Source organism: Phodopus roborovskii, unplaced genomic scaffold, assembly GCF_943737965.1.
Source record: "Phodopus roborovskii unplaced genomic scaffold, PHOROB, whole genome shotgun sequence".
NCBI lineage: Eukaryota > Metazoa > Chordata > Mammalia > Rodentia > Cricetidae > Phodopus > Phodopus roborovskii.
In genome coordinates this window covers 222,563-234,211 of record NW_026126646.1, presented here as the reverse complement: position 1 = coordinate 234,211, position 11,649 = coordinate 222,563, and the positions used below count along the sequence as shown (strand labels likewise).

General features: G+C 47.3%; 1 protein-coding gene across 1 annotated transcript in view; it reads right to left on the bottom strand.

Annotated features, from left to right (window-relative positions):
- Nucleotides 1-93: 93 nt before the first annotated feature.
- The window catches only part of Mtor (mechanistic target of rapamycin kinase), a 105,826-nt gene continuing 94,270 nt past the window's right edge, over nt 94-11,649 (bottom strand). The window contains exons 49-58 of the mRNA XM_051173945.1: nt 11,093-11,215; nt 10,231-10,313; nt 8,316-8,388; nt 7,909-7,983; nt 7,501-7,636; nt 6,871-6,936; nt 4,878-4,958; nt 4,572-4,652; nt 1,055-1,160; nt 94-383 (exon numbers count right to left, since the gene is read on the bottom strand). Of these exons, the coding sequence (XP_051029902.1) occupies nt 368-383; nt 1,055-1,160; nt 4,572-4,652; nt 4,878-4,958; nt 6,871-6,936; nt 7,501-7,636; nt 7,909-7,983; nt 8,316-8,388; nt 10,231-10,313; nt 11,093-11,215 (840 nt within the window). The 3' untranslated portion in view covers nt 94-367. The remainder of the gene's footprint in view (nt 384-1,054; nt 1,161-4,571; nt 4,653-4,877; nt 4,959-6,870; nt 6,937-7,500; nt 7,637-7,908; nt 7,984-8,315; nt 8,389-10,230; nt 10,314-11,092; nt 11,216-11,649) is intronic.

Sequence of the window (11,649 nt, the reverse complement as noted above, 5' to 3'; positions counted from 1 at the left end):
AGATTTCTTCTGTCAGCATATGTTTGTGATGAGTTCTCTTGTAAGTTAAGTCAAAACCCGTATTTCTCAGTTACCCATCTTCTGTCGTTCCCCCCCCCCCCCCAATATAGAAGGCTTGGTTTCTGTAGGAATCACTGTGTTTCACTGTCCGGGAGCCGAATCAAGCCTTGTGTTTCTGACAGTGTCTTTTCAACAGCAGCTAGGAGGTTGGTGCAAACCAACTTTGAATATACAGTAGTAGTTCTTTTCATATACATTTCAAAATATTTAACAAAGTCCAACTTTAGGACCTTGGCTTCAGTCCACTGGAAGCATAGACCAAGGTGCAAAAGCCTCTGAGGAGATGCTGTGGTTTGCCAGGGTCTGGTTACCAGAAGGGACACCTAGGAGGGTGGACAGAAAAGGCAGTCAGTCAGTCCAAGCTTTCTCCCAGGGCAGAGAGCAGGTCTGAGCCCAGTGGGACTCAAGTCAACATCTCCAGTCCAGGGATAATGCCCTGAGGTCCCGAAGATCCCTTCTGCCTAGGCACTCTAGGGTTAGCAATCTCTCTTCAGCATTCTCTCTCTCGTCACTGCTCTGGCTTTTCCCGTTCCCTTCTGTACCTCTGAAATGACAGCAAAATCCGAAAGACCTACAGACAAATAAGGCACCCCTTTCCCCTTTTTTCAAGACAAGGTTTCTCTGTCCTAGAACTTGTTTTGTAGACCACTGAACTCACCTGCCTCTGCCTCCCGAGTGCAGGGATTAAAGGCGTGTGCCATCACTGCCCAGTTCCTTCCCATTCTAAACCACAGCATTTAAAACGGTTTTAACTTCCAAATACAGATCTACATTTCTGTTTTCTGTTAGACAAGGAACATTCCCAGAGACTATAAACTTCTAGACTAGAACCCTCCTGGTCTGAGGCTTCAAGTGGGCCCTCACTGGTTATTTTCTTCGAGGCAGGGTTTCACCTCTGTAGCCCTGGCTGGCCTGAACTGAGGAGATGGGCCTCCTTGCACTCCCAATGCTGGGATTAAAGGCGTGGGCCCCAGCAGTGGCCAACGAAGCTCACCAGCCAATGTAGCACTGGCAGAGGTTTTCATGGGATGTTGCTTGCTTGATAAGCAGCTCCACCTGGGTTGGAACGTCCAAGGTGTCATCATGAGAGAAATCCCGACCTAGGAAGCGGAAGCAGAAGCTCTGTCATTTGAAGCGAACGGGGATCAGAGCATCCCATGCTCCTGTTTGTCTCCACTGTGTATACAGCCACAGTGATCAACTCTCACCGGAGCAAGGAAGGGCAGACCACACACGCACCGGCAAATTCACCTCAGTGTTGTCTGCAGGCACGCTGGCTCCTTAATATAGACCCAGTTCAAAGATGGTGGAGATGTCAGCGATGTGGCTAGTGGACCTATTCCAAAATCTGCCCCGAGAAGTCAACAAGGCCATTCAGCTGGAACCCCACAAGCTTCCTTCCATCAGGGTTTCCACTGGACAGTTAACGTCATGGCCTCACACAGAATCTACAGCCTGGCCAGCCAATGCAGCTTCTTTTAAAGATTTTTACATTTTGTGTGTATGAATGCTCTCACTATATGTCCGTATGTATACCATGTGTGTCCTCTGAGCCCAGAAGATGGTTTCAGATCCCCGGAACTATAGTTAGTGATGGGCATGAACCACCATATGAGTGGTAGGAATCAGGATAACTCATGTTTCTAACCACAGACCCATCTCTCCAGGCCCAACCCGCTTCTGTTTTTGAGAGATCTCCTGTAGCCCGAGCTGTAGCTGAGGCTGATCTTGAATGCCCAATCCTCCTGATTTCCCACAGGGATTATAGTAAATGTGCTCACTATGGCCAGTTTCTTTCCCTGTTGTTTTGGAACTCATTGTATAGCCCAGCCTGGCTTCAAATTCTCCACAATCCTCCTGCCTTGGTCTCCTACTGGGACTGCAGGTGTGAGCCACTCAGCTGGCAAAGTGCCTTTCTAGTACCACAATGACCAACTGTTAAACTCTCCCCAATCTCTACAGATACCAGAGGGTCTCCATTTCTCACACTGGCGAGATGGCCTCACCTCCTGTGTTTCAGTTTTGGGCAGTTGTAGACTGTTTTCTTTGCTTCAACTCCCTTTCCTTCCACAGCTCAGGAATCCCTTCTGACACCCCCCCCCCACATCTGAAGTGTTGATTAGTCTTTGTTCAAACTTTCCTTGATTACAACCTCACATTCTCTTTGTTTAGTTTTTTAAACAGGTCTCCTCTCCTCTGTCTAAGTAGCTCTGGCTGGCCTGGAACTCACTGCGACCTGCCTGCCTCTGCCTTCTGATTGTTGGTATTAAAAGTGTACGCCGTCACAAAGGCCTTTTCAGTTTTCTAAATACACTCCTTGTGAGACACAGGGGTGTAGCTCAGTCAGAGTTCATTTGTCCACAAACCCCTTAGGGCGCACTTTAGCTCCCAGGACTTCTGTCCACAAAAGCCTCTGCTTGCTCACATAGTCCTCGCCTCCTGATAAGCTGCTGAAGAATTCCGACACAGCTCACTTTCTTCAACAACTTCAGTGTGGTTGTAGGGTTCCATACAGCTCTCAGGAGGACAGTGTCTTGGAGTCATCTTTGACCTTCTCAGATCTCACATGTCGACAGCAGTCACTGTGGGATTTTGTATTTTTGGGTGGTACTGGGGCTCTAAGTTAGGTTTTTGTGAATGTCAGGCAAGAACTTTACCATTGAACTACAGCCTGAGCCAATGTTTGGTTTGCCCTCCTCAAGATCTTCATTTCGTCACTGGGTGTCTTGCCTGGATGACAGAGCCCTGGCCCAGCCAGTCATCACACACTTTGTTTTCCCTAGGCCAGAACGTGGCCCTAGGCTCTCCTTGCTTGCCATCTCTCTCAAAGGGCTCTACTGCTCCTTCTGCCTGCAATAGGAATAGTGTCCTCCTCACTGACTCCCTGTGGGGGTTTATTTGGATGGGAATGGTCCCCACTTCTGCCTGGAACAGGAATAGTGTCCTCCTCGCTGACTCCCTGTGGGGGTTTGGATGGGAATGGTCCCCACTTCTGCCTGGAATAGGAATAGTGTCCTCCTCGATGACTCCCTGTGGGGGTTTATTTGGATGGGAATGGTCCCCACTTCTACCTGGAATAGGAATAGTGTCCTCCTCGCTGACTCCCTGTGGGGTTTATTTGGATGGGAATGGTCCCCACTTCTGCCTGGAATAGGAATAGTGTCCTCCTCGCTGACTCCCTGTGGGGTTTGTTTGGATGGGAATGGTCCCCACTTCTGCCTGGAACAGGAATAGTGTCCTCCTCGCTGACTCCCTGTGGGGGTTTATTTAGATGGGAATGGTCCCCACTTCTGCCTGGAACAGGAATAGTGTCCTCCTCGATGACTCCCTGTGGGGTTTATTTGGATGGGAATGGTCCCCACTTCTGCCTGGAACAGGAATAGTGTCCTCCTCGCTGACTCCCTGTGAGGGTTTGGATGGGAATGGTCCTACAGGCTGATATTTGAACACCTGGTCCACGGTGGCTGATGGAACTGTTTGGGAAGGGTTAGGAGGTGTAGTGGTGTTGGAGGACTTGTGCCACTGGAGGTGGGCTTCGAGGTTTCAAAAGTTGTCATTTCCGGTTAGCTCTCTTTGCCTCACGGCTATGGAACAAGATGTAAGCTAAGCTCTCAGGCACTACCCATTCTGTCAGCTCCAAGTAAATGCCTCTGTCATAAGCTGCCTTGATCACTCTGTCCTGTCACCAATAATAGAAAAGTAACCAATGCCCTCCTCATGTAAACTCAAGTCCAGTTATTTCCTTAGGAAACTTCCAGAATTTCCAAATTAAATTAAATCCTGCCATCATAAGGCACCACAGCCTTGGATATTTCTCCATTTAGTGACAGTGCTCCCCTTAGACTCTGAGCCCCAAAGCCAGGGAGGGAGGCTGTCTGTTTCTACTGCTGTGGTTCCTTTAGCATCTAGCACAAACAGGTACTTGATTAAGCACCTGACTACAAATGTGACTGGCTGTGACGCCCAGTGCCTGGAATCCTGTTTCCTGCAATGCTCATGTCCTCTGTCAGGCCTTTTTATCATTCAGATGGAGAAATGAGTTCACAGGTCACACAGGGAGTGAGTGTGGAAGAGGTGTCTGGGTTTGTGCCCCCAGGCTCCATCTCCGTGTAATAACCCACCCTCCAGAAGAAAGAAGGTCCTTATGGATTGACCACTTCTTTATAAAATCAAACATGGCTGCCCTTCCTTCCCCCCTCCCACTGTAGGCCACGTGGTCAGGCATGCTCCAGTACCTCACCACGAGGCCAGGAACTTCCCCTGGAGTTGGCCGGTTCTGGAATCCATCCAGATCCCAAAAGAGCCTCCCTCATCTCCAGAGTTAATGAGGTTAAGAGATGTCAAGAGATACAAGGGGTCTTGGCAAGAAGAGCAGAGGGGGTGGCTGCCCACTGCTGCCTGGAAGCCACTCAAGGGCCATGGACATTGAACTCCAGGAGAGTGGATGGGACACCCACCGAGAGAACACTCTCCTCATCCGGCTTCCTGACCCTTTAACCCCAAACACTCACCAGTAAGCTTATCTCGAACCCTGTTAATAATCTGAATGGCTTTCTTGTTTAAGGCCTCTGGTTTCACCAAGCCGTCTCCAACTGCAAGACACAAGTGTAGAAGCCAACAGGTCCAAGGCCGCCCTGCTTTTATGGAACACTCCCCTCTGAGAGTGGAGCAATCCTGGGCATACGTCTCTGTCCTCAGCACACAATGTACAATTCACAGACCCTTTCTTCTCAAAGGCAGCTGTGTTACCGCCTTGTCAGCTCCCTTTGTGTGCAATGAGCCAGTCATCACCGCAGTTCCCCAGATTGTGAACTTACTGAAAGAATGAATGGATTCTGGCACCGTGGTCCCTGCTTTCTTATGGGCTGGTTCTCCAAGTTCTACACCGTCCAAAATTTCTAGAGGAAAAACACACACACATACAAAACAAACAAACAAACAAAAAATAACAAAAAAAACCCAAAACAAAACAAAAAACTCAATTAGTAGAAGATCCAAATACTAAGAAACCATTATTTTCTAATTATTAGTATATTTTGAGAAGTCTCAGGTGTCGAAGGTTGCCCCTGAACTCCCCACAGAGGTAGAGATGACCTCATGTCTCTATATCCCAAGTGCTGGGATTATAGGCATGTGCCACAATGCCTGGCTGTCACTCTTATTTCTCTTAAAATTTACTTCATTTTAAATTATGCACCTGTATGTATGTATATGTGGCATGCCCACATGTATGTGGGGTGTGTGTATGCCTGGGTTAGAGGAGTTGGATCTTCCTGGAGCTGGAATTACAGACAGCTGTGGGAGCTGGAAACCAAACTCAGGTCCTCTGGAAAAGTAGTGTGTGCTCGTAACTGCTGAGACAATCTCTCCAGCCCTGTTAATTCTTTTTTAAGTAACATATATGGGAGCATATAGGGAGGTCAGAGGACAACTTTTAGGAGTTGTTTCTCTCCTTTCATGATGTGTATCCCAGGGGATCAATCTTAGGTGGCCAGGGCTGGCCCTAAGCACCCTTACCCACTGAGCTGGGGACCAAATTCAGGGTTTCATTCATGCTAGACAGGCAGTCTGCTAAGTGATCTTTAGCACTGACATCAGAAAGGAGTAACAGGGCTGGAGGATTAAGAGCATTTGCAGCTCTTGCAGAGGACCTGGGTTTCACTCCATCACCCTCAGGGTGGCCCACAGCCATCTGTAACTCCAGTTCCAGGGGATCCAACACCTCCAGGCATTCATGAAATGCACACACATACATGCAGGCAAAACATACAAATAAAAAATGATGGAATATTAAAAGAAAGAATAACATAAACTAATTAGTTTCTCATTTATTTCATTTATTTCAAAAATTTATTATCTGTTACTACTGTGTAATTGTAATTCTTACCTGATAACTATTTTTGTTGTATATAATTTTACTATGTTAAAGGTGAAACATTTTAAATTAGACAAATGGGAGGTAAACGTGGAATATTCCTTTACACTGTATGAATATGTGTCACTGTGACTGGGTTAATAAAGAAGCTGATTGGGCTGGGCATTGGTGGTGCATGCCTTTAATCCAGCACTCGGGAGGCAGAGGCAGGTGGATCTCTGTGAGTTTGAGGCCAACCTCGTCTACAGAGGGAGTTCCAGGACAGGCTCCAAAGCAATACAGAGAAACCCTGTCTTCAAAAAGAAAACAAAAACAAACAAACAAAAAGCAAAAAAAGAAGCTGACTGGACAACAGCTGGAGAAGCAGAGGTTAGGCAGGGCCTCAGGAATGGTGAGGAGACATGCAGAAAAGCAAGATGGACTTGCCGTGTTGAAAAAAGGTTCTGCCACATGGCAGAGTGTATATCAGAAATAAGAGTTAACTTACAATTGAAGAGCTAGTTAGTAACAAGCATAAGTTATCAGCCTAATAATAAGTCTCTGTGTGGTCATTTGGGAACTGGCTGTTGGGACAAAAAAGTCCACCTACAATTGTGAAAGTATGTATGATGTGTGTAGAAGTGGGTGTCACAGCTCACAAGTGGTCAAAGTATGTATGATGTGTGTAGAAGTGGGTGTCACAGCTCACAAGTGGTCACAGGAAAACTTTATGGGCCAGTCTCCCCTGCTCCTTTTACAGATTTGGGAATCGAACTCAGGTCCCCAGGTTTGAGTGGCAAGCATCTTGACAGCTTCCCCCCACCCCCACCACTTTGTTTTTTTCTGACTGGGTCTCATAACCCAGGCGGGCCTCAAGCTTGCTATGTAGGTAAGATGACCTCAGATACTCTGGACATAAAGGAATGGGGTCTGCACCTTCCTCGGGTTGTACCCACCTACTGACTGGCCCGCAGAGTAGGAGTCTGTCCTCGTTCGGGACCGCTTGTTGCCTTTGGTATTTGCTAGGAACAGAAAGGAAGTGTTAGGAAGTACTTCAGACTGTGGCTTGAAGAAAGAAACTTGGTTGAAAAGCTATTTCTCTATGATCATAAAAACATAATTTTTTTTTTTCAAAAGCTGTAATAGTGAACAAGATCTATCACTCAGAACCAAGGGGGAGACTTGGAATCTGCAACCTGATGTTCTCTGCTGCAGACCTGATTTAGACAAGGTGCATGCTGGGTTAATCAGAGCACCAGAAGCCTCCAATCACAACTGTCTTCTCGTCTGTGTTTCTTACTATAATCCCAGCTTCCTACTCTACAGTCCAAACAAATGGAACCCATGGAGGTAGTTCACCCAGGAAAATGTCTTCATTAAATAGCTAAGCCTAGAGTGGGAGTGTTCTGTAGCTCATAAAAATACTTGAAATTCCTCTGCAGTCCCCAGAGATGTACTGTAATGTGTCTGGTACATGTACACACACACACACACACACACACACACACACACACACTTACTTCAAATAGCCTAGGCTGGCTTAGAACTTACAAGGGTCTCATGTCAGCCACATATTTGACACTTACTGTCCATCAGCCTCCAGTTCAGCAGAGGGTCGTAGACAAAGGCCTCCAGCACAGCCATGACGCTGTCCTTATGTTCCCGGAGTACCTCCATCACTGTGTGGCATGTGGTTCTGTAGTTGCCATCCAGACCTGTAACCTGCAAAAGGGACAGAGCCATGCAGCCAGAGTTAACTAACAGTGGCTCACTGGTGCCTTATGACCAAGGCACAAATGGGCCTGTCACCCTCACCATGGGCACAGACCCAGGCCAGCACAGACAGAACAGGCAATGCTGACCTTCAAAGGCCATTCCTAACACAGTAACGGGGACGGGGCCATGGGCACCTAGGGAACTGTCTGTCATGTTCAGAGAAGGGTGTAACTGTGTTAGCTCTACCTCACATCAGTGTGTACCCGGGATCCACTCACCTCCATAGCATTGGTCAACATTCTTGTTAGTCTGAATGGAATCTTTTCTGGAAATTTCTCTCTGGTCATAGCAACCTATAGGGTCATTAAAGGAAAAGCCAAATCCAGGGTTAGGTTATATCCTCTAGCTAAAGCCAGATGAAGGTGATGGGTTCTCTTGCCATCATGTGCATTGAGTGACATCACAGCAAGGAAGTAAAAATCACTGAATTCAGTGAGAGGGCAGTATCATGGGGGTCTGAAAGAAGACTTAAAACAAAAACAGCAATGAGAAGAAGGACAAGTGCTCACAGCCTGGCCCTGGCCAGCGCAGCCGGAGGACAGGAGACCCTTCTTCCTGAGTGGGTGTGGGGACAGTCCTTGCCCAGCAGGCTTAGAGGCTGAGAGGGGGAAGGGAGGGCAGTTACCTCGAAGCAATCCCCGAAGTCAATGTGCAGGATCTTCCCACTTAGCCGGTCCAGCATCAGGTTGGATGGGTGTCTGACAAACAGGTGAGAGCGGGGAGGAGTCAATGGGCGAGGCAGCTCCAGGCCAGCAGCGGCCAAAGGCCCACTCCCAGGTGACCCCAGCCCCCACTGCCTGCTGCGCTGCCTGCTTTTGGGCTCCACAGCCCACAAAGGCTAAAATGTTTGTTATCTGCCCTCGCATTTCCTTTCCTGGAGTCTTGGGTCCCCAGGAAAATAGTTTCTGTCAAGAGTGGCACAGCTGTCATTCCTACCAAGCAGCTAAGTCCTTAGTCTGTCAGTCTTTCTTCAACTGTATTGGAATTCTGCCAAGGCTTCAAAAGTTTCAAAGTACTGGTTTCTAGAGCGTTGAATTCTCTCTCTCTCTCTCTCTCTCTCTCTCTGTGTGTGTGTGTGTGTGTGTGTGTGTGTGTGTGTGTGTGCGCGCGTGCGCGCGCGCGCGCTTGAGGGCACACCTACACACGTACACACCATGTTCTTGGTTGGCAGTTAGGAGACAACTCACAGGAGCTGGTTCTCTTTCTACCATGCGGGCTCCAGAGCTCAAACTCAGGCTGTCAGGACTGTGGTATAAGCCTCTCACCCACTGAGCTATCTCACTGACTTTTTAAAGACAGGGTCTCGGGGCTGGGGAGATGGCTTGGTGGTTAAGAGCACTGGCTGCTCTTCCAGAGGACCCAGGTTCAATTCCCAGCAACCACATGGCAGCTCACAACTGTCTCTTATTCCAGTTCCAGGGGATTTGACACCCTCACACAGATATAGATGCAGACAAAACACCAATGATGATAAAAAGAAAAAAAAAAAGAAAAAAAAAGAAAAAAAAAAAAAAAAAAACAGGGTCTCACTTTGTAGTCCTGACTGTCCTAGAATGCCTCTTGAATACTGGAGTCAAGGGCTTGTCTACCATACCATGACTGGCCTTTAAAGACAAGGTCTCATTTTACCATCCAGGATCATGTCAAATCTTAGGCTGAGGCAACATCCCCACCTTAGCTCCCAAGTGCTAGGACTACATCTTAGAGATTGACTTATAACCCTGGGAGGATGGGGCACAAACCGATTTGTACTCAAGCAGCTGCATGAGACACGATTCCAAAGAAAGTAGTAGACACCAAAGAATCAGTTTTGTTTACTTACTTTTTTTTTTTTTTTTTTTTTTTTTTTTGATTTTTTGAGACAGGGTTTCTTTGTAGACCAGGCTGGCCTTGAACTTACAGATTGGCTTGCCTCTGCCTCCTGAGTGTTGGGACTAAAAGTGTGCACTTGCACCGCCGCCTGGCTTGTTTACATTCTTATTAGTCAGTATCTGAACATTCCTGATTTTCTTTCCTTTCTTTTGGGTGGTATTGCAGCTCTGGCTACCCAAGTGCTCTCCCATTATGCCACAGCCCTAGCCACGAATTATCTCTTTGGTTACTACACTTACAAGTGTATTTTGTATAATATAAGGTTCTACTTCAGTTGGTTTCAATTATAGATGGACAATGCGGTGACTGATGAGTTTCTTAAATAAATAAATCTCTTTGGGGACCCCCTCCTTCCTGTAGCCACAGTCAACTTCTCAACAAAACCAAGCTTGCTTGACCTTCAAAAAATAAAATACAGTAGGGCGTTGGTGGCACACGCCTTTAATCCCAGCACTGGGAGGCACAGGCAGGCAATCTCTGTAAATTCAAGGCCAGCCTGGAGGCTAGTTCCAGGACAGCCTCCAAAGACACAGAGAAACCCTGTCTCAAAAACAAAAAAACAAAAAAAATTACAGTTATTTATTCAATGGTCATGTATTTCACTAGAAACAAAATGAAACCATTCAAAACAACTGGAGAAAGAGACTTAAAGACACAAATTCACTCACCTGTCTCCCAGGCCTAAAATGTACCCAACCATTGACATGACGGCTAAGGAGCGGGTATAGTTGGTTCTTCGGTCAAACCACACCTACAGCACGAGAGCACAGGCGGATCAGCATTCTATAAATCAGCAGTTTCAACATAGTTACGAGGACAGCTGTTCTACAGAGCCAGTTAGAATGGATAATGGAAGGAAGATCCCACACCCGATTATAGACTACAATCTAGAATGAAGTCCACGGGGAGCAAAGAACAGGCTCTCAGAGGACAAGGGTTCTCCTTCCACCAAGTGAGTTCCGGGGACTGACCTCAGCTTGTTAGAGTGAACTAGCCTGCCAAGCTAGCTCTCCAGCCCAGATTTATCTGATTTGTTTAAATATGTGTATGAGTGTTTTGCCTGCATGTGTGTATGTGCTCCAAATAAAGGCTGATGCCTGAGCTGGCCAGAGCGATGTTGATCCCTGGATCCAGCTCCAGACAGTTGTAAGCTGCCATGTGAGTTTGGGGAACTCAACTGAGGTCCTCTGCAAGAGCAGGCAGTGCTCTGAACCAGTGAACCATTTCCCTAGTTCTTTGGCTTTTTTTTTTTTTTTTTTCTGGAGATAGGGTCTGTCATATATAGCTCAGATTGTCTTAAAACTCTCTATGCAGAAAAGGATGGACTTAAATTCATGGTGACGCTTCCTGCCTCAGTCTCTCAAATCCTGGCATTACAGGTGTGAACCATCACTCTCAATTTAATCAGGTTTCTAAACGCTTTTCGAGAAAATTCCTCAGCTAACCACCACAAAAATGCGTATACCTCCCGTCCTATGTGGTGTCTGTGGTGACGGTTGGTGGGGCTGCCTGCAGAGGCGTGGGCCATACCTCTGAGCTGGGGCTTTTCAGCCACAGCAGCTTGGCCAGGTCGTCCCCAGCTGTGTTGTTGACGGCGTGCTCGAACACCTCCACCTTCTGCATCAGAGTTAGGTGGTCATAGTCAGGAGCCATCTGGATCAGGACGGAAGAGTCAGTGAGAGACGAGAGCCACATTTAGGAGACCAGGCCGGGGCCAGGCAGAGCTGGGTTCTGATTTCACCAGCAATGCCAACATGGAAAGGCATGAACACGGGGAAGGGAAAAACAGTGTGGTTGCTATTTTTTTGTTTTTAGTAAGACAGGGTCTTATTATGTAGCCCTGGCTATTCTGGGATTTGCTATGTAGACCAGGCTGGCCTTGAACTCACAGAGATCTACCTATCTCTGCTTCCCAAAGCTAGGATTAAAGTCACCTATCCCTATGCCCAGCATTTTTTTCTTTTCTTCAGACAGGTTTTCCCTGTGTAGCCTTGGCTGCCTTAAAACTCACTTTGTAGACCAGGCTGGCCCTGAATTCACAGTGATCCACCTGCCTCTGCCTCCCAAGAGCTGAGATTAAAGACCAC